Consider the following 27,683-nt stretch of genomic DNA (forward strand, 5'->3'; position numbering starts at 1 on the left):
CCTCCCACTGAGAACTCAGGTCAATTAGAGGATTCATCAAAAATAATCCATATAGACTGAATTCTCCAAGGCGTTTAAAAATGAGAACTAGCAGGTAACTTCCCACATCCAATGCACACAGCAAAGTGCTCTGAGCTACTGGATTGACACCTCCTTTGTTAAAGGAGGCTTCATGGATTCTCACTACTAATTCTCTCCAGTTTCCTTAATATGTCTAAGTGGTGTGAAATTAATATCCTATCTTCTAGAAAATGCCTCAGCATGATCTGGGCAGTGGCTCCCCCGACATTTCTGATCAGCCTATACAGGTCACCTCTACAAAAGACAGAGAAGTCTGTTTTCTATATTGATCAATATTTGGAAGCTTTCTTATAAAATCTGCTGACAAAGTCAGACAGGAAATAGAATATTATCCCCCATCAGCCAGGTACTTTGCTATTAAAATAGGCCCTGGGCCCAGAACACTCGACAGCAAACTGCCAGTAACCAGGCTCGGCCAGCAAGGAGAGACACCCACCAGACAGACGCGAGGCCTTCAAACCAGTCCCCTTACATTTGACTGTTGTTTTGGGGGGCTTTTTTGGAAGGTCAGTTAGAAGCATTTGAGAGCTGTCGGGTAATGCTCTTGGTAGCTCCTGGGCACCACTTTAAGCCTTAATGAATATGGTGTCATCAACTCATAAATCAACCCCAGCCCATGACTCTCCCTCCAGACAGCTGCAGCAGCTCTTCCAAGCACAGCCAGCCGACAAGCTCTGAGTGGCAGAACCGACTTCTCTGACATCCAGAACATCTGGTTCAGTTAAGAAGTGAAAGGAGATACTGGTGCCCCAGTGTGTTTTTATGAGGCTTGCAAAATGGTTAGGAGAGAGCTATTAGTTCAAAAAAGAAAGAAGAAAGATAGCATTATGAGGCCACTCCACAGAATTAGAGATACTTTTTATAAGTATTCTCTGAAATAAACTCTTTTTACATTTTTCAAACAAAACTCCCAGTATCCATCTGATTTAAGTCACAAAGGCAAAACAAAGGCTAGCTAGCCACAGAAAAATATTCAGGTGATGAAATGCAGAGCAGAATAAAGCACAAATAGTGATCAGGAAATCAGAAGCTCGGTGGGTAGTTCTCTCCCATACCCAGGCATTTCACCAGTTGTGTGCTCTGTGACAAAGCCGACACTGTGGCGGGGCTCCCTGAGGAGAGAGCCCTGGCAGGGGACCTGGCCCCTGGGCAGCAGCACGTTTTGTTCAGCTAAGTGCGTACCCAGACAGGCTGTGATCTGAGGAGCCTGCATGAGGCTTTTCAGCAGAGAGAGCGAGCTGGAGGTGGGGGCAGTGAGCAGCCCTGAAGCCGACCATCCCGCTCCCCGTGAAATCCGACTTTAGAGACCTGGACCCTCGTCTCTCCCAACTGACACTGCTAATCTGCACTCCCACTGGTTTCTCTGGAGGAGGCTGGTCCCCTCTGACCCCTGAAATGTTTGGGCCAAGGTGAGAAGAGAAAGCCCCACCCTTCTCCCGGGCTGGTGCAGAAGGGGAGGAAGGCAGGTTACTCTGCCTCCTCACTAACCTGCTGTGGAGGGTGGAGTCGGCGATGACGGGGATGTGAGAGGTGAGCTGGCCCCAGATCCTGCTAAGAGAAAACACAGAGAGACCCCCATGGGGACCAAAGGAAGACATCTGGAGCTTGGCCGGAGCCGGCACCCACCACTGTCTGAGAATCTGCACTTGGCTGAGTGTGTGAGCCTTGTGGGCAAAAGCGAGGCGGGGCAGAGAATTCAGGGACGGGACCCCTGACCACAGGCGTCCAACCCGCTTCCGTCCCCAGGCCTCGTTGCCTCCCACTGCTCCCCACAGCCTGCCTGGTTTGAAACCAACTTTGTGCAATCCAATGGCTTATGCAACTGGCTGCAGTGTCTCTTCCTGACCCAAGCCCTGTCCTTGGGTAATGAAGGACAAATGACAGTGCCACAGCAGTAGAGGTGTCAGAGAGGTGCAGAGCAATCTGGTGGAGGCCTCTCCAAAAGAAGCCAGAGTTCCCCACCACATCCACCCAGGAATACTCTCTGGAGAAGTTCCATTTTACCAGCAGGCATATCCAATTGATTAGGATCAGCCTACTCAGTGTGTGGATTTCCCAGGCCTTTTCTTACCTGAAATTCAGTAAATACCATGATTTACATTAAAATAATGTGCATATTCCCATACGTTGCATGCTTTTTCTGGACCTAGTAACCTTTTTATATTTCAAATACTGCCAAATTCCCAGTATCTCCTCCATTGCTCAGAAATCCCCAGAATACGTCCTCCTGGCTTGACATGGAAAGTAGCCCAATGAGCAGGTGGAAGCTCCCACATGAGCCCCCTCCCTCACATGGCAGTCCCATCAAGGGGTTACCAAAGCTCCTGGAGGGCTGAGGCCATGCCCCTGAGAAGCCACTAGCTGTCCTGGGGCAGCCTCCCATCACCTCCCGCACACCCACAAGACGTGGGGGGCACAGCACGGACACTGAGCACGAGGAGAAATGTCCTAATGAAGCCACACCTCCCTCCAGCTGAATACCCTTCCACTATTTGCAATATCCTCTCGCCTCCCTATGAAAGGGAGAGGCGTTTCACTGAAAAAGATGGTGAAATTCAACCCATCCTGATATCATACTGCTTGTAGTGCTAACACAGATTTTAAGGGGGAGAAGGTTTGAATTCGTGATTCCAGTGGGGTCTGGAGATGATCTATACATTTCCATCAACTGCTACTTTGCTTTCCTAAACTCCTTGAGGTGGTGTCTGGGAGTCCTTGGCGTCCCATCCAGCTGCATCTGGCAAAGAGCCTTGCAGGCAGGCAGGGCCTCAGGAAGGTGGAGTACACCAAGCCAGGCTTTCTCTGCTTTATAAAGAAATAGATGCTGGACAGAGTGCCTGCCAGGGTGACAGGCTAGTTGGAGACATGAGTCTCAGCCTAGTGATGACAATGACTGGCCTATGTCCATCCCATCAACCACGGAGTAAACAGACCTCCAACTCTGAAAGTACCCTCCAGCCACAACAGCCTCCAGCCCCTTCTCCTCTCCAGCCTCCATCCCCAAGGAGTCTGCCTTGGTCCTCACAGGGACCTTCAGGGCCTGGAGCCTCCCCTCCTCCTCTTCCCTCCTAGCTCTTCCCTCCAGAGCCCATCTCTGGCTTGGCTCTCCAAGCAGTGGTGCTAGCATGATTCCCCCCCTCCCTCTGGAGTCTATGATCTTCTTCCATCCCAACTCTTCCAATTTCAGCTCTACCCACACTGCCTGCATTCTGTGGCTATGGCTAGACCAGCCTTCAGGTCTTGCGAACCCCTCACTTCTTCCTCTCTTGCCCCTGGCAGATGTCTTCCTCACTGACTTCCCTGAGAAGACCTGAGAAGGCATGAGCTGTGAACACCCTCAATTTCCTCCCTTCCTTCCACTTTTAAACACCTCTAACTCTTCACCTACCCCTCCTGGCTCCTGACACCAGGAAGGGATGGATGGGTTTCCTCCAAGGCTGAGACTGACAGCTGGGCTCTTGATGCTAACCCTTTGACCCCCAGCCCCCTTACTCCCCGCAACAATCACTCTCTCTTTTCCATCTTCAACTTCTCCGTCTCTTCTTGGTCCTTATCCTGCCTGGAAGTATATGCAGCTAGCACTCAACCTAAAAAAACCCTCCCCTTCCTTTGGCCCTCCAGGGCTAAACCAAAGCTGCCCCTGTTAGGATGAAACCTTCCCTTCTCTATGTGGATTGGAACTCTACTTCACAGACCATAAGGCAGAAGAACTAGAAGGTCCCAAGGGATCACTTGATCTGAGTTCCAAAGATGGGGCCATTAAGGTCCAAAGCCAGCAGGGCTGGGCAAGGGGCATCCAGGAGTGACAGCAAGGATGGCCAACTCATGACACTGCACTCTGTGCCATCTTGGCCCTCCTAGAATGTTGCTTTCTGCGATCCCCACACACTGTAGAGGCCTTTTCTTGATGCAGGAGGGCATATCCTTCTGCCACGTGGGGACCAAGCAGAGGGCAGGATTTAGGGCCATTTCAGTTCCTATAGGCTCTGCTGATAAACAGGAGGCCTTGCATTCTAAGTTGGGTGGGTTTTTCTTCCAGGGCTGATGCTGCCATCAGTGAGGAGGCTGGTTACCCAGTAAGCTCTGAGGTGCCTTCTAGCACTTGAGTCCTGTGAGCCTCTGAATGCTGTGGCAATCCTTTCCTGGGAACAGAGTTCTTTTATTCTCTGCATTGGTCACCACACTGCCCAGGAGAACCCAAGAACCCTTGACTCCTGGTCCTAACCTTTGGGACCTGGGCCCCACTACAACCTATAACCAGTTACCTGAATTATTGGAGTTGCTGTATTTTGCTGAATTCTCTTCACTATTTTCAATAGCAGATCGTTTTGACTTCTTTAAAAATAAAAAATAGAGGGGGAAAAGCAAAGAATAAACATACCAGAATAAAAACATTTTCCAGGCATAGTTAGACTAGCTACACACAAAGTCATATTTGGCCTCATAACTTAATACAGTGAAGAAGCCACAAGCCAAAACTAAAGGGAGAAATAAAACCAAGAATGCTGAGTTTACTCTCTCAGGCCAGTCATTTCCCGCAATTACATTAAGGCCATAATCAGCCCAGCAAGCCAGGAAACTCTATGGTCCATTTCTCTGCTGATATTATATGGCTTTTCTTTCAGAAGCTGCAAACCAGTCATCTGGAAACGGTTTTAGCTTTCATGGAGATAAAGCACAGAATCTGTCATTAACTAAATGAGCACCATTAACCTAGAACTTTCTTCACATGGAGTCAGGAATTCTCAAGAAAGAATTCAGAGAGACACCGGACTTACCTTTCGAGCTAAGATCTTCCTCTTTTTTCTTTCTTCTTCGGATCCATGGTGAGACTGAGCTCTCGTCAGTCTTCGATGCTGGTGGATCTTTAAGAGACCACAATTCACCACAACTGTAAGCATATCCTACACTAATGAAAATCTCTAACAAGTTTTGCCAAATCAAATCATTTGGATGAAAAATCTTTCCTTGCTCAGCCTGTCTGCCTCCAAGCTTGGGTCTGGATGTCTGGGAGAAGAGTGTGCCAGCAGATGAAGACCTTTCTCTCTCCCCGAGTTCCTTCCTGCCTTTCTCTCTCTTACGGAAAATGAGTGTGGTCCCCAGCACCTTTAGAGCATGGAGCATGTGCGCCCCACCACCACCCAGTCTGTCCTGATCATAAAGGATGACTGCTCTTTGTGGACATGTTTGTTTCCCCCACAGGCTGAGCTCCTTGAGGGTAGGACTGTGAAGTACTCGGCTGTCTCGGAGCATTGAACATGGAGCCTGGTCCAGAGCAAGTATGCAAGAATTGTTTATAGAATGAACACTCAGTTACAAGTAAATCACTGTGATCACCACAGCAGAGGATGGGGACACTAAAAGATCAAAAGGCAATGAGGAACTATTAGCAATTTACCTGTTTCTGTTCTTCAATTAGCCTCTTTTCTATACATTCTTTGGCAATTCTCAATGCCTCTTTTAACTTTGTGGGGATCTGAAAGAAGAGAAAGTACATAATCTATTGAGTAAAATAGCTGGAGAGTCTCTCAAGTCCCAGTTTGAATAAAAAACAGTTGCTAGTCAAGGAAGAGGACACCTGGAATGAAATCAGTTACAAGCTGTCCACTTGACTCCTATCCTGGCCACTTTTGGTATCCCCAAACACACTCACCTCATTAGCATGTTTTAGCAATAAATATATAAAACTAACACATAAATAAGCATGATGTATGTTTCAAGTATTTCAAGTTATTCTCAAGAAACCCCAAATTACCAAAACAATCCTGAAAAAGAAGATGGAAACTGGAGGCCTCACGCTCCCTGATTTCAAAACGTATTACAAAGCTACAGAAAACAGTGTGATACTGGCAATAAAGACAGACACACAGACAAATGGAACAAATAGAGAGCCCAGAAATTGACCCTCATGCCAAAAGCACACAGTGGGGAAAGGACAGTTTCTTCAATAAATGGTGCTGGTAAAACTGGATATCTACATGCAAAAGAATGAAGCTGGACCCCTACCTTATGCAAAAATTGTATGCAAAAATTAACTCAAAATTGGATTAAAGACCTAAACCTAAGACCTAAAAACATAAAACTCTTCGAAGAAAACATAGGGAGAAAGCTTTGTGATAATGGATTTGGCAATAATTTCTTGGACAGGACACCAAAAGCACAGGTAACAAAAGCCAAAATAGACAAATGGGACTGCATCAAGCTTAAAACTTCTGAACATCAAAGGAAACAATCAACAGAGTGAAAAGGCAACCTACAGAATAGGAGAAAATAAATGGAAATCATACATCTGATAAGAGGTTAATATCCAGAATATATAAAGAACTCCTACAACTCAAAAACAAAAACATAAGTAATCAATTAAAAAATGGGCTTGTCACCAAAAATGGATTATGCCACAATAAACCTGAAAAAAAAAAATAAAGAGCAGAAAATCAAAGGAAAAAATTGGCAAAGGACCTAAACAGACACTTCTCCAATGAAGATACACAAATGGCCAACAAGCATATGGAAAGATGATCAATATCTCCAATCATGAGAGAAATGCAAACCAAAACCACAATGAGATATCACCTCACATATTAGGATGGTAACTATCAAAAAAAAACAGAAAATAACAAATGTTGGTGAGGATGGAAAAAATTGTACACTAATGGTGGGAATGTAAAATGGCACAGCAGCTATGGAAAATAGTATAGAAGTTCCTCAAAAAAATCTAAAAATAGAATTACCATATGATCCAGCAACCCTACTTCTGGGTATATATCCAAAAGAACTGAAAGCAGGATATCAAAGCATGCCCCATGTCCACTGAAGCATTATTCACAATAGCCAAGGGATAGAAGAAACCCACATGTCCATCGATAGATGAATGGATAAATAAAATGTGGTATATACACACGGGAATATTATTCAGCCTTAAAAAGGAAAGAAATACTGTCACATGCTTATAACATGGATGAACCTTGAGGACATTACACTGGGTGAGATAAGCCTGTCACAAAAGGACAAATCCTGTATGACTCCACTTGTATGAGATATCTAAAAGGTAAAATGTGTTTGCCAAAGGGCTGGGGGTGGAAAAATTGGGAGTTGTACTTAAGATGGTTCTCGAGTTTCGGTTTGCAAGATGAAAAAGTTCCAGAGATCTGTTACACGACAATGTGAATACACTTCACACCACTGAGCTGTACACTTAAAAATGGCTAAGAGGATACATTTTACATGATGTTTTTATCATAATTAAAAACAAAAAAATATATAAAGCTTATTGGAACACACACACACAAATTCAAGTAATTATAATATTTTATAATTTCAGAGGGATTTTCTCTGTGAAAGACTTATTTCCTCCCTCCTTACCTCCCTTCCTTCCTTTCTTTCTTAAGACTTATTTTCTGAATTTCACAAGATTAAGTTTTTTCTTACTGGAAGATGCTATTAACAAAAGCTTAGTGTGGTTCTGAGCTTGTCATTTCTTAATTTATTAGTTTTTCAAACCATGAGGAGTTCAGGCCTAGAAAACAGACACCCAGACCATGTTCAACTTTTTGTCTCTATTATTGTTTTAAAAATTTAAGTTTAGGGGACTTCACTGGTGGTCCAGTGGTTAAGAATCTGCCTTCCAGTGCAGAGGACGCAGGTTCGATCCCTGGTCGGGGAACTACCCTCCCACACGCTGCGGGGCAACTACTGAGCCCGCGTGCCTCAACTAGAGAGCCTGCGTGCCACAAACTACAGAGCCCACGAGCTCTGGAACCTGCGTGCCACAACTAGGGAGAAGCCTGCATGCCACAACGAAGAGCCTGCACGCCACAACGAAGATCCGACGCGGCCAAAAACAAATAAATAAAATGAATATTTAAAAAAAAATTTTTAAGTTTAAAAAAGTTTTGAGTAGGTAATATACAGTGATATGGTTCAAAACTCAGAAGGCATAAAAAGGGTATATCCACAGTAAAAAACATCCCACCTAGTCCCCCACCATGGGGGCAACCAACATCACCAGTCTCTTGTGTATCTTTCCAGAAAGAAAACAGACATACAAGAGATTAACGCTGGTTTTTAAGAGCACAGTGTCTTTGCTGCAGGCTCTCTGGCTTGGAGGAAGAACAAGGGCTGATGATAACCCCTGGGCTGGACTACTAGGGTTGAGGAGAACATATTTATTTACAAGGCTGAATGCATTTCCTGAAGAGTTTCAGTAACAAAGACATGAATTTAAGAGGTTTTTTTTTTTTCCTACATCAGATCCAAAGAAGCTATTATTGTCAGAACTCCTCTAACTGGCAAAACAGGACAGAGGAAAGCTTCTCCCTTGCCTATAAATCTTCTGACCCCACCTTGTTGGGGGTTTTCTTTCTTTCCCCCCCCCTAAATATAATTTCCCCATAAGAGTTTCACAGGTTTTGCGGGAATAGAGAGAGGAGAAAGAGAAATACCCTTCATCTCACTACCCAAAACCATGCTAGCAGTGAGCGCCCAGCCCTGAACTAGGCGTTCTCAGGGATCATCTCAGTTGGCCAGTGACAACAGACAAGTTTTACTCACCAATTCTACACAAACGAGTAAACGTAGACGCAAAGAACAGGTCCTTGCCCATATATCAGTGGCTCTCAAATGAGGGTGATTTTGCCCCCGTCCCCTCCCTAGGGGACAGGTGGCTGCGTCTGGAAGCAGTTTTCACGGTCACACGGTTGGGGGGTGGAATGGGAGTACTACTTGTATCTAGTGGGTGCAGGCCAGGGGTGCTGCTGCTCAACATCCCACAACGCACAGCAGAGCCCCGGCAACAAAGAACAGCTATCTGGTCCAAAGTGTCAAAGGTCAGGGCTGAGAAACCCTGCCTTAGATAAATGGCTGGTATCATGAAAGCAAAGCAAGGCATCAACCTGGTTTGGGGGAGTTCCAAAGCCCCAGCCCCCTTTTTTTTTTTTTTTTCCTTTTTTAAAATTGGGATATAGTTGTTTTACAATGTTGGGTTAGTTTCTACTGTACAGCAAAGTGGAGTTCCCTGTGCTATGCAGCAGGTTCTCATTAGTTATCTACCTTATACATATTAGTGTATACGTGTCAATCCCAATCTCCTGACTCATGCCACCCCCGCTTCCCCCCTTGACGTCCATACGTTTGTTCCAAAGCCCCTGCTCTTTGCATAACACCACATAACACTGCCACTTCCCAGGATACTTCCTTCTAGTCCTTATTCTAGACAGAGGTATTTATTTTTTTTTACACACTGTATTTTATATTGTTTTTTTCCCCTTAGCCCAAATAATAATCATTTTCCAGGCTACTACAATGTCTTTATAAATTTTACTTTTATTAGATCAAACACATTTAATCCAATACATGTACTTAAATTATTAAGCTATTCCCTCATTATAGGATATTTAGATTATTTGCAATGTTTCTTTATGTAAAATAAAGAAGGCTGCTGGCCATTCCCAGCTCCACAAGGATTAAGCTGGCAACCCATTGCAATTGCCCTCGGGGAGGTTCGCCCTGGGGGGGAATTCAGGGTGGAGAAAAACAGGAAGCATTCTGTGCTTTGGATATACAGGACCCTAGAGAGTTAAGATGCCTATCTAAGGAAAAATTTCAATGACCCCAGATTCTTGGCATCTTTCATACATAGAAAAACACTAAAATCATTATCTTCAGATGTCTGTCTTCTGTGATTAGCAGTAATCTTTTATGCTTGACTACATGTTTTTTTCCAGCAAAAAGTTCATATATATCCTGGCCCCTCCCCTCCCTCTTCACAGTTCCTTAGAGCTATCGGAGAGGCTGTCTCCGGGCTATTGTCCTCAGTAAGGTCCCCAAATAAAAATGCTCCTAAGTGTGCGTTTTTCCAGTCCACACTTATAAATACTGTACCTTCTTTTTTTAATTAAAAAAGTGCTAACTTTCCAAGTACACATTCATGTCACAAACCAAGAAATGATATAATTTGCTTTACCTTAAACTGTGGCTTTTCGGTAGTAGTTAGCAGAACATCGCTGAATAATCTGTAAAGAAAAGAAACAAAAATATCTTCCTTAAACCAGGTGCACTCCCAGAGCAGGATCAAAGCAGAATGAGACATCTTTCGCCCATCTAGTCCCCCACAACATCCCCCAGCCCCGGGGCCAACCCACCATCTCGTGTTAATCAAACTCAAAGGAGTTTCCGGGCCACCCAAGGTGACCTCCAGAAACCCACCACTCCCCAGCATCTCGGAGCTCTCCAGGGGGACGGGGTCAGCCGTGTAGGGGAAGTGATTTCCCCACTGAGGGGTGACAGTCTTCTCACACTACATAGTGAATTAACTCACATTTTGAAAAGAAATTTGCACATTATTTATTGTATTTATATTATATTGCAAATAATATATGCAGTAGATATTTCCAAACAGAATAATTGGCTTTCCTTTTTTTTTTTTTTTTTTTTTTGCCCCAGAGGAGGACAAAATTTATTCTAGAGCTCAATATAATTAAAACATGAGAGTAAGTAAAAAAGGAATTGTTCTGACTGGAATCCAACGAGAAAATAATTTTCTTCTAAGAAAAGTAGTGTTTCTCATGCTCTCTTAAAAAGAAATAGCAGCTCTGGGAGAATATCAATTCTCTCTTCAAAAGTGTGTTTTTTGTTTTTATAAAGGGAGCTATTTTTTTTTTAAATACATTTATTTTATTTATTTATTTTTTGCTGTGTTGGGTCTCCATTGCTGTGCGCAGGCTTTCTCTAGTTGCGGCGAGCAGGGGCTACTCTTTGTTGAGGTGCGCGGGTTTCTCATTGCGGTGGCTTTTCTTGTTGCAGAGCACGGGCTCTAGGCTCACGGGCTTCAGTAGTTGTGGCACGTGGGCTCAGTAGTTGCGGCTCGCAGGCTCTAGAGCACAGGCTCAACAGTTGTGGCATACGGGCCTAGGTGCTCCGCGGCATGTGGGATCCTCCCAGCCCAGGGCTCAAACCCATGTCCCCTGCACTGGCAGGCGGATTCTCAACCACTGCGCCACCAGGGAGGCCCAAAAGTGTGTTATTAAAAACAATAGCATGAGGAATTCTGAACTGTTTTGGCTAAAACAGGTCAGAGAATTTAAATGGTTGTCTGGGGAGTGCCCAAAAGGCTCTAAGTAAGTCTTTCCTTGAACGGTACCCCTTTAAAAAAAACTGGAACTACATCACAAGTAGAAGTGACAGGGTTAACTTTTCCCCACAGCACTCCCTGGGCGGCCTGGAGGTGGAGAAAGAACCCTCCCCTTCAAGGCCGAGGGTCCACTTATTTCCAGACAACACATTTTGAACTGAACAGAGTTCACACCTCTCCAAGTGCTGTCTCAAGGCTGAAGCCCACACAGTAGAAAGACTTAAGTGAAGAAAAATTATCTGGATTCACTTTAGAACTGGAAGACTGGGAGAAAAATGTAAGAGCTTTGGAGTAGGGGGTCTGACTACAAACCCAAGTAAATTAACGTGGATACAAGCTGTTCCCTAACTACAAATGCATATGTTCTATAAGTGTGTGTGAAAATTGTTTTGTTTCCCTGACTAGATCTATTTTTCCACGTTTACACTGTTATTAATGGTGGCTGGTTCGGGGAGGGAGGCACCAGTGTCAGTCAAACATTAGGAAGTCACATCCACGTGGCGGGGGCTTGGGCAGCTCTGTCCATCACAGCCTCCCCAGGGCCTAGGACAGCGCCGGAGCTGGAGTAGACTTTCCTTAACACCAGGAATCTGAAGTTATCACCGCCCCCTCTGACCTCGGGCTGTACGTACCTCAAGCTATCCCGCCTTATTTCCCCATACAATTGTTTCCCAAATCTGTTTACAGAGCACTGGGTAAGTCGCAAGGCACAGAGTATAAGCTCAATCAATAGTAAGCATAACTAACATTTAATAAGCTCTGCTTTAGTAACTGGCACTGTACTAGGAATCATTGCAGTAAGTCCTCCCAACAGCCCTCTGAGGTGGGGGCTGTTATTGTCCCCATTTACAGATGCGGAAACTCAGCTTCCAGAGGTTAGGAAACCTGCCCAAGGTCACCCAGGTAGAAATGGTAAGGCTGGGCCCACCCCCAGGTCTGTCTAACCTCAGACACATGCTTCTTAACCACCCTGCTGCCTTTCCATGAAGGAATAGAAAACATACCTAAAGGAAAGGCCCCAAAGCACTATTTCACCCACCTCAATTGACTATTGACTCCTGAGCTCTACGCCCCAGCACAGTGCCTGGTACACGTCAGACGTTAGATACATGTTACCCAGTGAGTAAATAAACAAACAAGGGCAGGGGAGGCCAGAGCCATGCTGCCCTCCTCCGAGAGGCCAGACCTTCCCCAGCCAGCAGCTAGTGAAGCAGCCACAGCCGTGGGCCACGCGGTGCACTGAAACAGGGTGGCCCCCCTTCAGTACCTCCCAAGCGGGAAGTCCACATATGCAATGCCAACATGGACAGGGAGAGACACATGTGAGTGAAGATGACACTGATGTGAAGAGAGAGTAGTCAGGCTATGGTGCAGAGGTCACAAGGAAAGGTCAGGACATCATGCGGCAAGTGACTGTCAGCAGGCGGGTCACGGTGACTCTGCGGGGACACTGTTGAGTCTCTACCAGGACCAGACACTTGGGCTAGTGGTCAACACAGTTAGGAAGGTTACAGCCAAGGTGTGGGATTGACTTACGGCATCTGTAAGAGCCGGGAGACGGTGGGCATGCCATTTTTACAGGCTTCACAAGACAGCGTAGACTCCAACACGGCCACTTGAAATGAACAGATACACATTTTAGTTCCACAGAACATGCTGGCAAATCCACTTGGTGATGAAAAGTTTGACACCGCTTTGCAACAACTGTCTGCGGGCTGATCAGGACAGTGTCAAAACTCTTCACGCACAGACAGATGGCGTACGTGCCAGGGAGGGGGATGCTGGCAACACTGACACTACTGACGCCTCAAAAGAAATGGTTCAGGAACCACATGCTGACAGAAAGCTAAATATATTCCAGAGATAACTGGAGGAGGGATTCAGGATAGCATCCATAAATATGTTTGCTCTCTGAAAAGAGAAGTAAACACTACACAGAAGTAAAATTCTGAACTTGAGCGACATTTCTCTGCTTGCCTGCTTTTCATCAAAACCATCACACGGAATGCCAACTGTTAGTATCGCACCATCCCACACCTTGGATGATGTAAACAAAAGCAGCCAGATTTTTCTACTTGCAGGTAACTGTTCAGTTTCAGCTGTTCTGTTCAAACTCAACCGTAAGAAGTCTCAGGGCCTGCTCTCTGGAACCATCTCATTTGATACAAAACTAACACTGGTGGAGGGCTGCCCCGCATGCCTGGAAGGCACAGTGGCCCAAGACCTGCCCTGCCCTCCTCTCCCTCTGCTCTGGCAGTGAGTTCTGAGCTGGCTGTGGAGGGGATGAAAGGGTCCCTGGATGACTCTGCATCAGTCCCCACATCCCTTCTTCTTACAGGTGCCCACCCATCCCTGCACTCGCTTCAGCCCCCTCAGTAATGCTAGAAGAGCTCCTGGATCCAAGGTGCCAGGTATCTGCATTCCTGTCTGCCTTTCCTAGCCCTGGGCTTGCCAGGATCTCCTCTACCATGTGTCTAGCCTGTGGCTGTCCTCACAGGTCTCTCTCCAGCCTTGGTCTGACTCCTGACACCTGCCTGAGTCTGCAAGACTGGCTGCAACTTTCCTGCTCCTGGCTCCTGCTTCTGTATCAGACTCAGTCTGGCCATACTTCTCTTCACATCCTCTTGCTTCCAAAATTCTAATGCATGTTATAAACTGTCCCCTGAGGTTTCAGATAGCCTGACAAAGAGACAAGCTATCTGAATTTTCAGGGAAATGCACTTAAGGAAGTCACTCAAATTGCTTTTATACGAGTAAGACTTTCTGGCTGTGGAACGTAGCAACTTCCTCTGGGTCTTCTTCCCTGGACTCTGGAAAGAGGGTGAGTAGCTCTGCACATTACAAGGGCCCAGAAGGCCCCTCCACACCCCATACTGACCCACAGCCATAGACGGTGCAGGAGGGAAGGAGTCTACAGGCACTGAGTCTGGCGGTCGTCCGTAAGTCATTTCATACAGTAAGTGGCCAAAGCAGTGGACGTCCACACTCTCCAATGTCTGCAGAAGAAAAGAGAGCAGCGGCATATTTGGCCTTTGCTTTGGCTTTGTGAATCCCAAGCCTCCTGCCGTGGGCTTCCACTAAGAAACATGGCCCAGGGGCAACCCCACTCACAACTGGTAGTGATGACCCAATTCCAAAGACTTTTGTAAAAGCTCACAAAGCATTGCTCTGACCAAAGGTCTTGGTCCTACCCTCCATGGTATTCCAGTCACTGGTTCTATGCCCTCCTTGTCCCAGCTACCACCTCAACTAGCCTCTCGGAGAAACAGCAGTGCTGTGGGAGAACAGCGCCAACAGGCATGCCTACCCCAACTGTACCTGTCACTGCTTAGTGCATATTTCTTACAGTGGCAGATCATGCACCCTGCCATGGGGATAATTTATACCTAAAGATAAGCCTGCTGTTTCATGACTTTCAGCAACTTACATTGATTTTCCTGAATTGTGAGAAATAAGATCGGTAGAAGGAAGGAAGGCCCAACAAGGAATTCTCAAGGTCCAGCAGCCGGCAAGCGTCCCCTTCCAGCATCACGTTGGAAGCATGAAGATGCCCATAAGGGAATCCCTTGTCATGGAGAAACTTTAGTACCTATTAAAAAATAGGTAGAGGTCACATTCCCCACCGCCCCCCCAACTCGTTCAGATACTAGACAGGTTAAACTTTGCTTTTTCTTTTTTTTTTTTTTTTTTTTTTTGCGGTACGCGGGCCTCTCACTGCTGTGGCCTCTCCCGTCGCGGAGCACAGGCTCCGGACGCGCAGGCCCAGCGGCCATGGCTCACGGGCCCAGCCGCTCCGCGGCATGTGGGATCCTCCCGGACCGGGGCGCGAACCCGCGTCCCCTGCATCGGCAGGCGGACTCTCAACCGCTGCGCCACCAGGGAAGCCCTAAACTTTGCTTTTTCAGTCAATATATTTTGAAACAAAACCAAACTGGTCACTGGGGAGACTCCTAGAAAAAAACTGAACAAGATAGCTGTGTTATCTTGGCACCAAGATAAAGATCAACCGAAATAACACAAAAGTTGGTACTCACACAATAAAGTTCATAAATCAGACACTAACTTAGGAATTTCCAATAGCTAAGCTTTTGGAACTTTGTTGATCTAAATTACTGCCTTAGTCTCAAATATTTGCTTTTGGGGATAAAATATGACAATGCCACCAGTTTGTAAGCCATCAGCCAACTTAAACTACTGTGGATATTGCCTGAGAACTTTCCCAAAAGAGTATGGTGAGGATGGGTGCAATTCCAATGCAACTTAAACCAAAATTAAATAACTCTTACCTCTAATATTTGCCGCCCATATGTTTTTATTTGCTGGAGTTCAAGGCCTTGAATCTTCTTAGGGTTGCAGTACTTCCTTAGGAATGGGTCTTTTGGTTTTGCCTTTGGAAAGGAACAAAGACCACATAAGAAGGCAGTAGACTGGTCAAATTCTACACACAGCCTCCCTGAACAGGCAGGATGCTAAGAGGCTGGGGGGCACCAGATGAGTCCAGCTGGCAGGATGTGGGCTCTTAAATACAGCAGTCTGCACAGTTAATAGAAAGAGGCTGACCTGGGTTCCAGCCTTTCTCTAGTCCAGTGAAGGTGCCGAAGTCTTGCATACTGTTAGAATTCTTCAGTATTGCTTTTTTTTTTTAACATACAGAAGTGTTAATTATATTTATCATGTTGCATACTACATCTCTAGTACTTATTTATATTACTTATCTTACAGCTGTGAGTTTATACCTTTTGACAGCCTTCTTCCACTTCCCCCTCACCGCCCCCCTCTGGGGACCACAAATCTGATCTCTTTTTCAATGAGTTTGTAAAGCTTCTCAGTATTGGTGTTTTTTTTTAATTTTTTTTACAGCTTTATTGAGATAGTTCAACATTGCTTTGTTAAGTCAAAGTCATAAACTTTAAAACTGACCTAAGAGCAGCCTACAATGTAATGGATATAATCATGTAATGTTCAACCTTCCCTCATGTGGAGAAAGGAATGCTCTTTAGCCAAATTGGGTAGTTTCTATTGCTAAGATAAAAATTAATTCCAAATAAAATTAAAATTAAATCCTCAGGGCCTAGCTTCTGGAAGCCTAGGAATCAAGTATGAATAACAGGTTCTTAAGGGACTTGAGAACTTCTTTATGACCATGAATTTGCATCACAAGTACCTTGTAGATCAGGTCCTTCAAAGTTCCTTTTTCATTAAACATTCTAATTAGCAATGCTGAGGATTCGTTAGCTGTGGCAAAGGTAACACGATAGATGTAAGGGTGCTGCCAAAACAAAAAAGAAGTTCACATTTATCTGCATCAGCATCTACGCTCCTTTTAGATCCAGGATCTGGTTATGCAGAGTCAAGTACCAGCTCGATAGTTTAATTGCACATAAATGCAGAATATTCCCGGAACACATGGCATTTTCAAGTTATTAGATGGTCAACTGGTAATTCATTTTTTAGATGAGAGAAGGAAGGTAAACTATAGTGACAAAAGGAAGTGGATAAATGATGAGCTAAGCTCTCCAAGTGAAGGTGTCTGCTTTGGTACGAGTAGTCTCACAGTTCAGACAAAAGTGTGGTGCAAGAGAGAGAAAGTCTGCATTTTTGGAACGGTGGTTTTAAAATTCTGCCTCTGTAAATTGGTAAAAAAAATACAGCCAAATCCTAGAACAGCCAAGTGGGAACCAGGATAAATGTGTCTTCACTCACAGCTTTGCCTAACATTCCACACTGCTGTTTAGTGACAAGCCTGGGAGTGTAACAGCCAGGAAACAAGCAACAGCAGCCATCTTTCGGCATTATGGCCCTTTTCCAGGGCAGCTAGCTTGAATCTTCCTGTCCCTCTACTGAAGTGTGCAATGGATGTCGACACAGTGGGGTGGGGAGTAAGACAAATTATTTAATGACTGAAAGAAAAGTCCTCACATGACCTGGAATTTTGGTTACATGGACCAACTGGCTTCAGGTATTACAGTGTCCATTAGCTCAAAGGAGTACCATGAGCATTTAACCCCCTGGGACCTGGGCTGTGCAAGGACTAGATGAGCAGGGATTGAGTGGGTCGGGGGATGGAAGGGTGTGCCCAGGGAAATACAGTAAATTGATCATGAAGTTTCTCCTGATTATCACATCCAAGCGATTGCTGCTGACATTTTAATGGCTTTATTAAATATAATTCACATCCCATTATAAAGTGAACTCTGGTTTTCAGTACACTCAGAACTGTGCAACTATCACACAATCTAATTTTAGAACATTTTCATCACCTCAAAATGAAACCCAATGAATACAATAAAAATCCTTGAGTCCATATTGATTTAAATAGACAAAGAAGAGAGAAGAGGAAGCTCTTCCTTCCAGTAGAATGCCAACTAATAAATAGAAGAGGAATGATGAAATTAGAAAATCTCTATGAATGCTAAAACTAGTGGATTTGATAAAAACAGGCTATTTATATAGTTTCAAAAAAATCTCCTTCAAAAAATCTCCTTCCTTATTAATTAATCTCCTAAAAATCTCCTTCACTTATTAATTACTTTAATAAGTAATTAATTACTTATTAATTCTAGTTATTTATCTTATAAAAATAATTAAGGAAGGGTACGAATGTTTAGCCAAAATTGTTCACTATGGCTTTTTTTTTTTTAAGAGCAAAAAACTAGAAGTGATCCAAATGTCTAATAGATAAGCTGAGTGAATTGAGGTAGAGCCAAGGATAATTCTAACACAGCCAGTAATAATGATATTATACTATATTTATTAACAATAAAAGATGTTCATGGTATACCATTAACAACAACAAAAAATCAGGTTTTAAAACAATATCTATATAATTTTTCAAATATAATCATATAAAATTCTAGAAAAGTAACAACTGGACATTTTGGTTCATACTTCTGGTTGGTTGGAATTATGGGCAAGTTTTGTTTTATTTTATTTTTGCTTATCTGTGTTTTCTGAGTTTCTGTAATTAATATGCACCATCTTTTTATTTATTTATTTACTTTTGTTTGTTTGTTTGTTTGTTTTGGCCACACCACATGGCATGCAGGATCTTAGTTCCCCCAACCAGGGACTGAACCCATGCCCCTTGCAGTGGAAGTGTGGAGTCTTGACCACTGGACCGCCAGAGAAGTCCTGCACTATCTTCTTTTTAAAAACCACATCCATTAAAAGAAATTTAGAATTGGGTGCTCACAGCCTGTGTGACACAACTAATCAAACTCAAAGACCACAGCATTTGTTTTTTTGGCCAGGCATCACACCTCATTAAAAGCTTGGTTTTGCTAGCCTGACAAGACACTATCTTCAAGAATGAACTTGCCAGGACTTCCCTCGTGGCGCAGTGGTTAAGAATCCCCCTGCCAGTGCAGGGGACACAGGTTTGATGCCTGGTCCGGGAAGATCCCACATGCCACAGAGCAACTAAGCCCGTGCGCCACAACTACTGAGCCTGCACTCTAGAGCCCATGAGCCGCAACTACTGAAGCCTGCGCACCCTAGAGCCCGCATGCCGCAACTACTGAAGCCCTCAATGCCTAGAGCCCATGTTCTGCAACAAGAGAAGCCACCACAATGAGAAGCCCGCGCACGGCAATGAAGGGCAGACCCCGCTCGCCACAACTACAGAAAGCCCGCGTGCAGCAACGAAGACCCAACACAGCCAAAAAAAAAAAAAAAAACAAAACAAAACTTAAAAAAAAAAAAAAGAATGAACTTGCCAACCCAACTGGACAGGTCAGACTAATTGTGCTCATTCAAGGGTCCCACATCCTCATGCATAAAACAGATAAAGAACATCAACACTAACTCAATTTTCTGGCCAGATTACTCTTTTCCTTAAAAATTTCTGCATATAGTTTGAAATACACTCATGACATTCTTTCCACTGAAAGCCTTCGATTAGAATCCTTCATCCAGTTTACCTAAAACTGTATCAGTTCTGTTTTCTCAGGCTGGAAACAGCTCTTTCAATTCACTGATACAAACGTCCTTACCAAGAACAAGAGGCTCAGAGAAGTGGCTGCTTTCCTATTCTGGTATTTGCTTAAAACACAAAAACTACATTTACATTACCACGTGTGTCATGGATTGTCTAGAGGTCACCAATGTCATTTAAATGGCCTCTGATCTATGGGAGTAGCCCTGAGCACTCTCAGTCTGAAAAGAAATCCACTGCACCTCTCCATTCTCAAGCCTAGAGACTATTTCCAGCTCTTCAGTCCATGGTCACTCATGAGAAAACACTGTGAATCTCTCATCAGCACTAAGAATAATAGAAGGACTTGTACTCACCAAACAGGATGGCAGAAGTTTGATTAGACACTGAAAATCTTTATCTGACAGATACTTGTCAGGACCAAGGTCAGCCTGCAAACATGGGAAGAAAGATCAGGGTGCTGTCTTGGTCATCAAAAGAAAAACTCCTTGTAAGTGTTTCCTTTTTTCTTTTTTTCACGTTTCTTTCTTTTGTTTTTTTGGCAGCGCCACATGGCTTGTGGGATCTTAGTTCCCCGACCAGGGATTGAGTCTGTGCCCCCTGCAATGGAAGCGCGGGAGTCCTAACCACTGGACCGCCAGGGAATTCCTGAGTCTTTCCCTTTTTTTAATCTGTCCAAATATATAACTGGAAACCAAAGATGAAAAACACATTAATTCTTGCTGTCTCATGGCCTTTCTGGAGAGATAGCATATAAACATACAAATACTAGGACTTAACCGTAATCTTACCTAATTCCATTAATCAAGTGTATCACTAGAACTCTCAAAGTGATAGATAAAACAAAGTATTACCCAAGTATTTTCTTTAAAACAAACTGCCAAACTGTCAACCCTAAAGAGGTTACAGAGAACTATTTTAAACTGTATTTTTTTCCAAATGTTTACTAGTTGATCAAATATAATCACATCGATACTACCAAATGCATAAAAAAGTGACCTAAAATGACTCTCCTTTGATGCGTGACTAAGGAGGGCTTTACATCACTCAGGAGCACAATACAATTTTGTAATTCTCTTGTCAATATCTGCTTTCATAAACCCATCTTAAGTCCTTGAAATGAGCCTGAAGCAAAAAAAGCTAGCTTACCCAGCTTAACACTAGCCGTTCCTTTGGCTGATTTTTAATCTTCATCAAGAAATATTTCTTCCTTATCCTCCAACCTGTCATAAAAGCAGAGATGTGTTTATAGCTACATGATTTTACACCGATATGTTTTGGTGACCAAGTAATTAATAAAAATTAATTTTGGAAATATTATTCATAGCTATATAGGCATCATTAAACAACTATTTGGTAATACTGACATGGTAAAAGATGAACTTAAAAAAAAAAAAAGCAAAGAAATTACTCTACTCATGGAAAAGGGAAAACAGCACTTCAGTTTTGATTTAGTGAAAAAGATAAAACAAGAATGAATGATGGTTCTGAAACTATTAGTTACTACCATCCAAATCTTCAGATGGAGTTTTAACCAAGATTCATTAAGTAATAAAAGTTAAGGACTGAATCCTCAAACAGTACGGAGGCAAAAAGAAAAAGAAATCACCTGCATTTCTTATGCATTTCACCTGCATAAAAACTTTCTTGGGATACTTATAAGAAAGCATGACAAAGAACCCAGTTCTCTGATCTTTCTTAACAGAATGGGCATGCCAGTTTCTCACCTATGTCTTTCAATGGTTCCACCACCTCCCACTTTGGTTCTGATCGGAAAAACATGGAAACCTGTTGTAAGGCAATCTCTGCAAAGATATTTCAGAAACTCATTAGTCAAACATTATCAGGAAAGTGCCATACGCTTAAGATATTATTCTTGCAAACGAAATTCTTATGGTCTATGACCTTCTTGAAAAACTTAATTATAAAAAAATGAACACAGACTAAATAAAATGTGGGATTCTAGACTGGATCCTGGAATAGAATAAGATCATTAATGGAAAAGCTAGTGAAATCTGAATAAAACTATAGTTAATAGTAATGTACCAATGCTAATTCCTTAGTTTTGACAAATGTGCCATGCTTACATAAGATGTTAACATTAGGGGAAAATGGGTGAGGGGTATATGGAAACTCTGTACTATCACTGCCATTTTTTCTGTAAATCTAAAATTATTCCAAAATAAAAAGTTTATTAAAGAAAAGAAAGTAATTACTAATGGAATAATTACTTAAACTGGAAGATCTAAAATATGCAAACTAGTTGGCTTAACCCAAGAATTCAATATATGCACCAGACAACAACCCGAGCGCAAAACTCAAAGTGCATTGTAAGCTCAGCTTGGAATAGCATTAAATGTTGCTCCAAGTGATATTTATCCCACCTTCATTCCTCATGAAATTATAGCTTTCAACAACAAAGAAGAGATTAGCCTTAAATATATAAACATACTGGAAATAAAAGCCAGTGTTTTAGAAAAACATCCATGTACAGCAACAATATGGTTCTATGGTGGGAAATTACCGTATGCCTGTTTAATGGAAAAAAATCCACGCTTCTCTTTGTGTTTATTTATCATGAGAACATTTCCCCCTTCTAAGAAGACAATGAAAAGAGGAAGTTCTTTAAAGTTTACTGTATAAAGAAATTATCAGAATAACTGTGTTTTTACATTTCCTGCAAAAAGCAACATCTATAATTTGCTATTTTCCCTCAGTGTAGTGAGTGAATGAAGCCACACTGGATTCCTGAAAGCAAACAGCAATCCTGCAAATTCATTGTGGAACTGCATCTCTGCCTAGCATTAGTTACATCCCAGGCACGAGGGATTTAGCAGAAATGTTTTCCATGTGTCAAAATGACCTAGTCTGGAATTAACTATGTGGAGAGCTAGGCAAACAATATCATTTTGATATATTTTACAGTACATTATGAATTGAGATTTGGGGAAGAAAACAATCTTACTGACTCAATATGTAAAGTGTCAGTGTTGTCCACACATAAGAGAACATGAGATGACAGACACAGAACAGACTCCATTTACATTTGTTTTAACTACTCCAATGTGACAACGCATTTGGAGAGGTTCGGAGTGGCAGAAGCAGATGAATTTTTATAACCGACACTGGGAACTCTGAACCTCCTCTATAAGTAATGCGGATATAAAATGCTTTTAGTATTTCCAAAATAACTTGAACATAAACTACTTAAAAAGATATTCTTTTATGTGAAAATCGTAACAACTTTGAGGAGGATTATGAAAAATAATTTTCTAAATGGGATACAATGTCATTCTCAGAGACTGTAAAGGACAGTTGGTTCAAAACTAACAGTGACTCATAATTCCCCACAATATCATTATTCCACAATGTTTACTGTACACTACTATATATTATACATTGTTTTAGGAATGGGGAAAACAGCTGTGAGCAAGTAGAATAAGGTAGATTTGTTATTGGCAAATTAAGGACTAGAAAATAGCTTTTTTTACCTTTGGGGGTCAGGGAATTGTAGACAGGACATTTTCCTTCCTCTGAACTATGATTTATTGTCAAGTAAATCACATGACTACCATGCTCCCGATATTAATCCCTTCTCTCCCCAGATTCAGGTAACACACTTCAAACCTAAACATCTACTCCTCTGCTTAGAAGCCTTTATTGGGGCCCCATTTCCTTCCCAAATCAAGACCAAGCTTCTAGCTCTGGCTCTACCTTACCCTTCTGTCTCTACCCACCACAGTGTATGAGCCTCACACTCTTTTCACTGAGATTTGCCTGCCAAGGCCCCTGAAGACTGGTCTACCTCCACCCCTTGGCATTTTCTATTCCTACCCATCTATCCTTTGAGGCTTAGCCCAAATTTGCTGCTCCCCTAGCCAGGACTCCCTCCCTTCTTCCCTCCTCTGCACACTTCAGTGCTACACCTGTCCCTCTCCTATGGGATCCTGTCTCACATTAGGGCTACTGTCTTCCACTAGACTGTGAACTCTGGCTGGAAAGAAATATCTTAACAGGGCAGAGCCCACAGCCATACGAAAATACTTCTTTCTCTCTGGGAGCACTGGCCCTTGCCTCTTGGCCTGGCTAACTTCTACTCACCCCGCAGATCTCTATGTAGGTATCACCTCTTCTGGGAAGCCTTCCTCCATCTTCAGATCTGGATCATCTGCACCCTGACCCCCACCCTCAAGGTGCTGCCATGTTTTTAACCTGCCACAGTCTTCACCTGTCAATCTCCCTGCAGAAGTGCCATGGGGTGGGCATGGGATTAGGAGACTATTCATTCCTTGGTGCTGTATTCGTAGCACCTGGCACATAGTAGGTACTCAATAAATAGCTGATGAAGTAAGAACTAAGGGTTCAATACATGTTCAATGGATATGGACACTCTCTCCCATTAGAACATGAAATCCATGAAAAGGAAGACATTTGCCCTCCATTTCTCTAGCACTGACACATGGGAAAAGCTGCATGCTCAGTAGCTGCTGATAAACAAGCCCCAGACAGGAAATGCAGAGCGATGCCTTCAAGTCCATCCTGTGCTTCCCACAGAGCTCAGACTTCTCAGCTCAGAACATACCAGCTGCCCCCACTGTGTGCAGCCTTTGACGTCCTAGATCCCAGCCCCGTGGGATGACTAAAGGGAATAAACACTGACTCCTCCAGTCCCACAACTGGGCTCCAGATCCCCCAAACTACTACAGCATGTGATATTGCAGCGGCCTGCACAGCGGATGTGGGCCTCCAGCCTCTCTGATGCATCCTGCTCTTGTTCTGAATATAATCTCATCTTCCCTCCCACCCTCCCCTCCTGCCCAATCCCTCTCTCACTCCCTCCTTCCCTTCATCTTGGAGTCCACTACTATCTGACCTGTTCATAGGATTCCTGGGCTTTTAGGACTAGAAGAGAGCTTCAACACTACCTGGTCCACTGTCCCCACCCCCACCTCCTGTGTTATAGGTCGGGACCTCAAGGCCTACAGAGTGGAGATGCTGCTAATAACAAAGCTGGGACCAGGATGCAGGCCTCTTGATTTCTGGTCCAAGTGACTTCTGCGTGGACATTAAAAGCTTCCTTACGGAGTCGTTTATGGGGGAAAGACGGCTACAGTGCAGTGAAGCACCTTGCTAACAAGATGAATAAGGTGGTGTGTGTGTGTGTGTGCATGCATGTGTTTCCCAACACAAACCCCTCATGACCGGGAGACACCTGTTTTCCCTGTACAGTAGCTGGCCCTCAATTAGACTTTCTAATTCAAATGAACACCCCAAACCCTGCCCTCAACAAAGCACCAAGGACCTATATTTCCCTTCTGTGAATTTGGTCATAAGGAAAACATAAGAAAAAGAAAAAAGGGACCAGCAATCCCAAGCTGGGGACCCAGGGAGGAGAGGAGGCAGCTGCTGATGTCCTCCGAGCTCCTAGTCACCCATCCCCTGGGGAACGGGTGGTATCAACAGTTTCCCTCCAACAAAGCACCTTCGGGCTCAGTCAGAGCAACAGGCAGGAATGTGAGCATGGTGATTTCGGCGACATTTGAATGCAGAACTCAAATCCTGCTGCAGTGAAGCTGGGTGGTGAGCACAGACCATTTGGAAACTGATGAGAGGTAGAGACGTTATCCATATTAAAGGGAAACTGGCTCTGTTTAGGGAAGTGCCAGAAGTTTGAGGTGTGCAGGGAGCCACACTGTAAGTTTTGGGAAACCTGAACAAGTCTGTCTGGCTTTTCGGGGAATGGCTCAGTTAAGATGGTGTGGAGGAGGTGGCCTGGGTTTCCCTTTCCTGAGGCTGCTGGTGAGTCAGCATAGAGGAAAGACAAGTTCTGACATTTCATGCAAAGGGGGAAATAAATCAACACTTCTCTGAAAACAGCATCCATCCCTTACTGTTTCATCAGGACTGTGCCCTCTAAATAGCAACAGTTTCTTGAGCATTTGAGTTCTGGCAGGAGTCTCTGACAATTTTCTTATACTCCTGCCCACATCTGCTTTGGACTCCTGACTGTCTGCCATGCTGCGAGAGGGGAAAAATCAGGACAAGAGCAGCATGTGAGAGAGGTACAATAGAAGGAAATACAGGGATCAGACAACCTTCCAGGGGTTGAGGAGCATTTCAACTGGGAAACATTCAGACACTGGACACCTGTACAATCATACAAACATGCAACCCTAGGTAAGGCCCTTCTTGAGGGGGCCACTCATGTATAAAACGAGAGGGTTCTACTGGAACTCATCAATGAGTTCAGTAAAGTTGCAGGATACAAAATTAATATACAGAAGCTGGTTGCATTTCTGTATACTAACAACACACTACCAAAAAGAAAAAGTAAGAAAACAATTCGATTTACAATCACATCAAAAAGAATAAAATACCTAGGAATAAGTCCAACTAAAGAGGTAAAAGACCTGTACCTGGAAAATTCTAAGACCCTAATGAAAGAAATTGAAGAGAACACAAATAGATGGAAAGATATACCATGTTCATGGATTGGAAGAATTAATATTGCTAAAATGACTGTACTACCCAAGGCAATCTACAGATTCAGTGCAATCCCTATCAAATACCATTGGCATTTTTCACAGAGCTAGAAGAAATAATTCTAAATTTGTATGGAAACACAAAAGATCTTGAATAGCCAAAACCATCTTGAGAAAGAAGAACAAGCTGGAAGTATCATGCTCCTGATTTCAAAGTATACTACAGAGTTACAGTAATCAAAACAGTATGGTATTGGCATACACATGCACATGCACACACAGAGAACAAAGGAACAGAATAGAAAACCCAGAAATGAACCCATACTTCTATGAGCAGTTAATCTACAACAAAGGAGGCGAGAATACACTATGGAGAAAAGGCAGCCTCTTCAATAAATGGTATTGGGAAAACTAGACAGCTACATGCAATAGAACCAAACTGGCTACTCTCTCACATCATATACAAAAATAAACTAAAAAATGGATTAAAGACGTAAACTTAAGACCTAAAACCATAAAACTCCTAGAAGAAAACATAGGTGGTAGGCTCTTTGACACTGGTCTTAGCGATATTTTTTTGGATATGTCTCCTCAGGCAAGGGATAAACAAAAAGCAAAAACCAACAAATGGGACCTAATCAAACTTCAAAGCTTTTGCACAGCAAAGGAAACCATCAACAAAACAAAAAGGCCACCTACTGAATGGGAGAACATATTTGCACACAACACGGCTGACAAGTGGTTAATATCCAGAATATACAAAGAACTCATACAACGCAACATCAAAAAAACAAACAACCCTATTAAAAAATGGGCAGAGTACTTGAATAGACATTTTTCCAAAGACAACATACAGATGGCCAACAGGCATATGAAAAGATGCTCAACACTACTAACCATCATGGAAATGCAAATCAAAACCACAACGAGGTATCACCTCATACCCATCAGAAGGGCTATCATCAAAAAAAACCACAAATAAAAAACAAGTGTTGGTAAAGATGTGGAGAAAAGAGAACCCTTGTGTACTGCTGGTGAGAATGTAACGTGGTGCAGCCACTATGGAAAATGATATGGAGGTTCCTCAAAAAATTAAAAGTAGAACTACCATATGATTCAGCAATTCCACTCCTGGGTATATATCAGAAGAAAATGAACATGAAAATTAGAAAAAAATATATGCACCCCCATGTTCATTGTGGCATTATTTACAATAGCCAAGATATGGAAGCAATGTAAATGTCACAATGGAATATTAATCAGCCACAAAAAAGAATGAAATCTTGCCATTTGCAACCACGTGGATGGATAGTCAATAACTATGTGATATCTTTGTATGGTGACATATCATAAGTTGACATCATCAACTTCTCATGATGATTATTTTGAAATGTATAGAAACATCAAATCACAGTGTTGTGTAACAGGAACTAACGTAGTGTTGTAGGTCAATTATTCTTCAAAAACAAACAAACTCATAGAAAAAGAGATCAGATTTGTGGTTACCAGAGGTGGGGGCTAGGGGATAGGGGGATGGGGAATTGAATGAAGGTGTCCAAAAGGTACAAACTTCCACTTATAAGATAAATAAGTACTAGGGATGTAATACACAACATGATAAATATAATTAACACTGCTGTACATTATATATGAAAGTTAACAAGAGAGTAAATTCTAAGAGTTCTCATCACAAGGAAAAATTTCTTTTCTATTTAATTTTGCATCTCTATGAGATGAGAGATGTTCACTAAACTTATTGTGATAATCATTTCACAATGTATATAAGTCAAATCATTATGCTATATACCTTAAACTTATACAGTGCTGTATATCAATTATATCTCAATAAAACTGGAAGGAAAACAACAAAAAAAAAATAACATTAAAAAATAAAACGAGAGGGTTAGTTTTGATACGTCTGCTCTAAGATCCCTGCTAGCTCTGACCCCCAGGAACTCAAGGTACTTCTGGTATAAGCTCCCTGAGAACAGGAAGCACATCTTCTTCACACCTGCACCCCAACACCCAGCCCTGCACCCAGCACGTGGCATAGGCAGAG

The 27,683-nt window shown here is 43.1% G+C and overlaps 1 protein-coding gene across 13 annotated transcripts in view; it reads right to left on the bottom strand.

Annotated features, from left to right (window-relative positions):
* PXK (PX domain containing serine/threonine kinase like) overlaps positions 1–27,683 on the bottom strand; it is a 76,724-nt gene that overhangs the window by 10,340 nt on the left and 38,701 nt on the right. For 6 of the 13 annotated variants that reach the window (XM_024123796.3, XM_024123800.3, XM_028478414.2 and 3 more), the window contains exons 5-17: positions 20,870–20,947; positions 20,292–20,365; positions 19,499–19,573; positions 16,374–16,478; positions 15,496–15,597; positions 14,637–14,798; positions 14,088–14,205; positions 12,746–12,824; positions 10,043–10,091; positions 5,480–5,557; positions 4,860–4,946; positions 4,347–4,416; positions 1,570–1,632 (exon numbers count right to left, since the gene is read on the bottom strand). In XM_024123796.3, coding sequence (XP_023979564.1) covers positions 1,570–1,632; positions 4,347–4,416; positions 4,860–4,946; positions 5,480–5,557; positions 10,043–10,091; positions 12,746–12,824; positions 14,088–14,205; positions 14,637–14,798; positions 15,496–15,597; positions 16,374–16,478; positions 19,499–19,573; positions 20,292–20,365; positions 20,870–20,947 — 1,140 coding nt within the window. The remainder of the gene's footprint in view (positions 1–1,569; positions 1,633–4,346; positions 4,417–4,859; positions 4,947–5,479; positions 5,558–10,042; positions 10,092–12,745; positions 12,825–14,087; positions 14,206–14,636; positions 14,799–15,495; positions 15,598–16,373; positions 16,479–19,498; positions 19,574–20,291; positions 20,366–20,869; positions 20,948–27,683) is intronic. The other 7 variants (XM_024123797.3, XM_024123801.3, XM_055080246.1 and 4 more) reach the window with 4 other exon arrangements.

Source organism: Physeter macrocephalus, chromosome 18 (genome assembly GCF_002837175.3).
Source record: "Physeter macrocephalus isolate SW-GA chromosome 18, ASM283717v5, whole genome shotgun sequence".
In the NCBI taxonomy this organism is placed as follows: Eukaryota; Metazoa; Chordata; class Mammalia; order Artiodactyla; family Physeteridae; genus Physeter; species Physeter macrocephalus.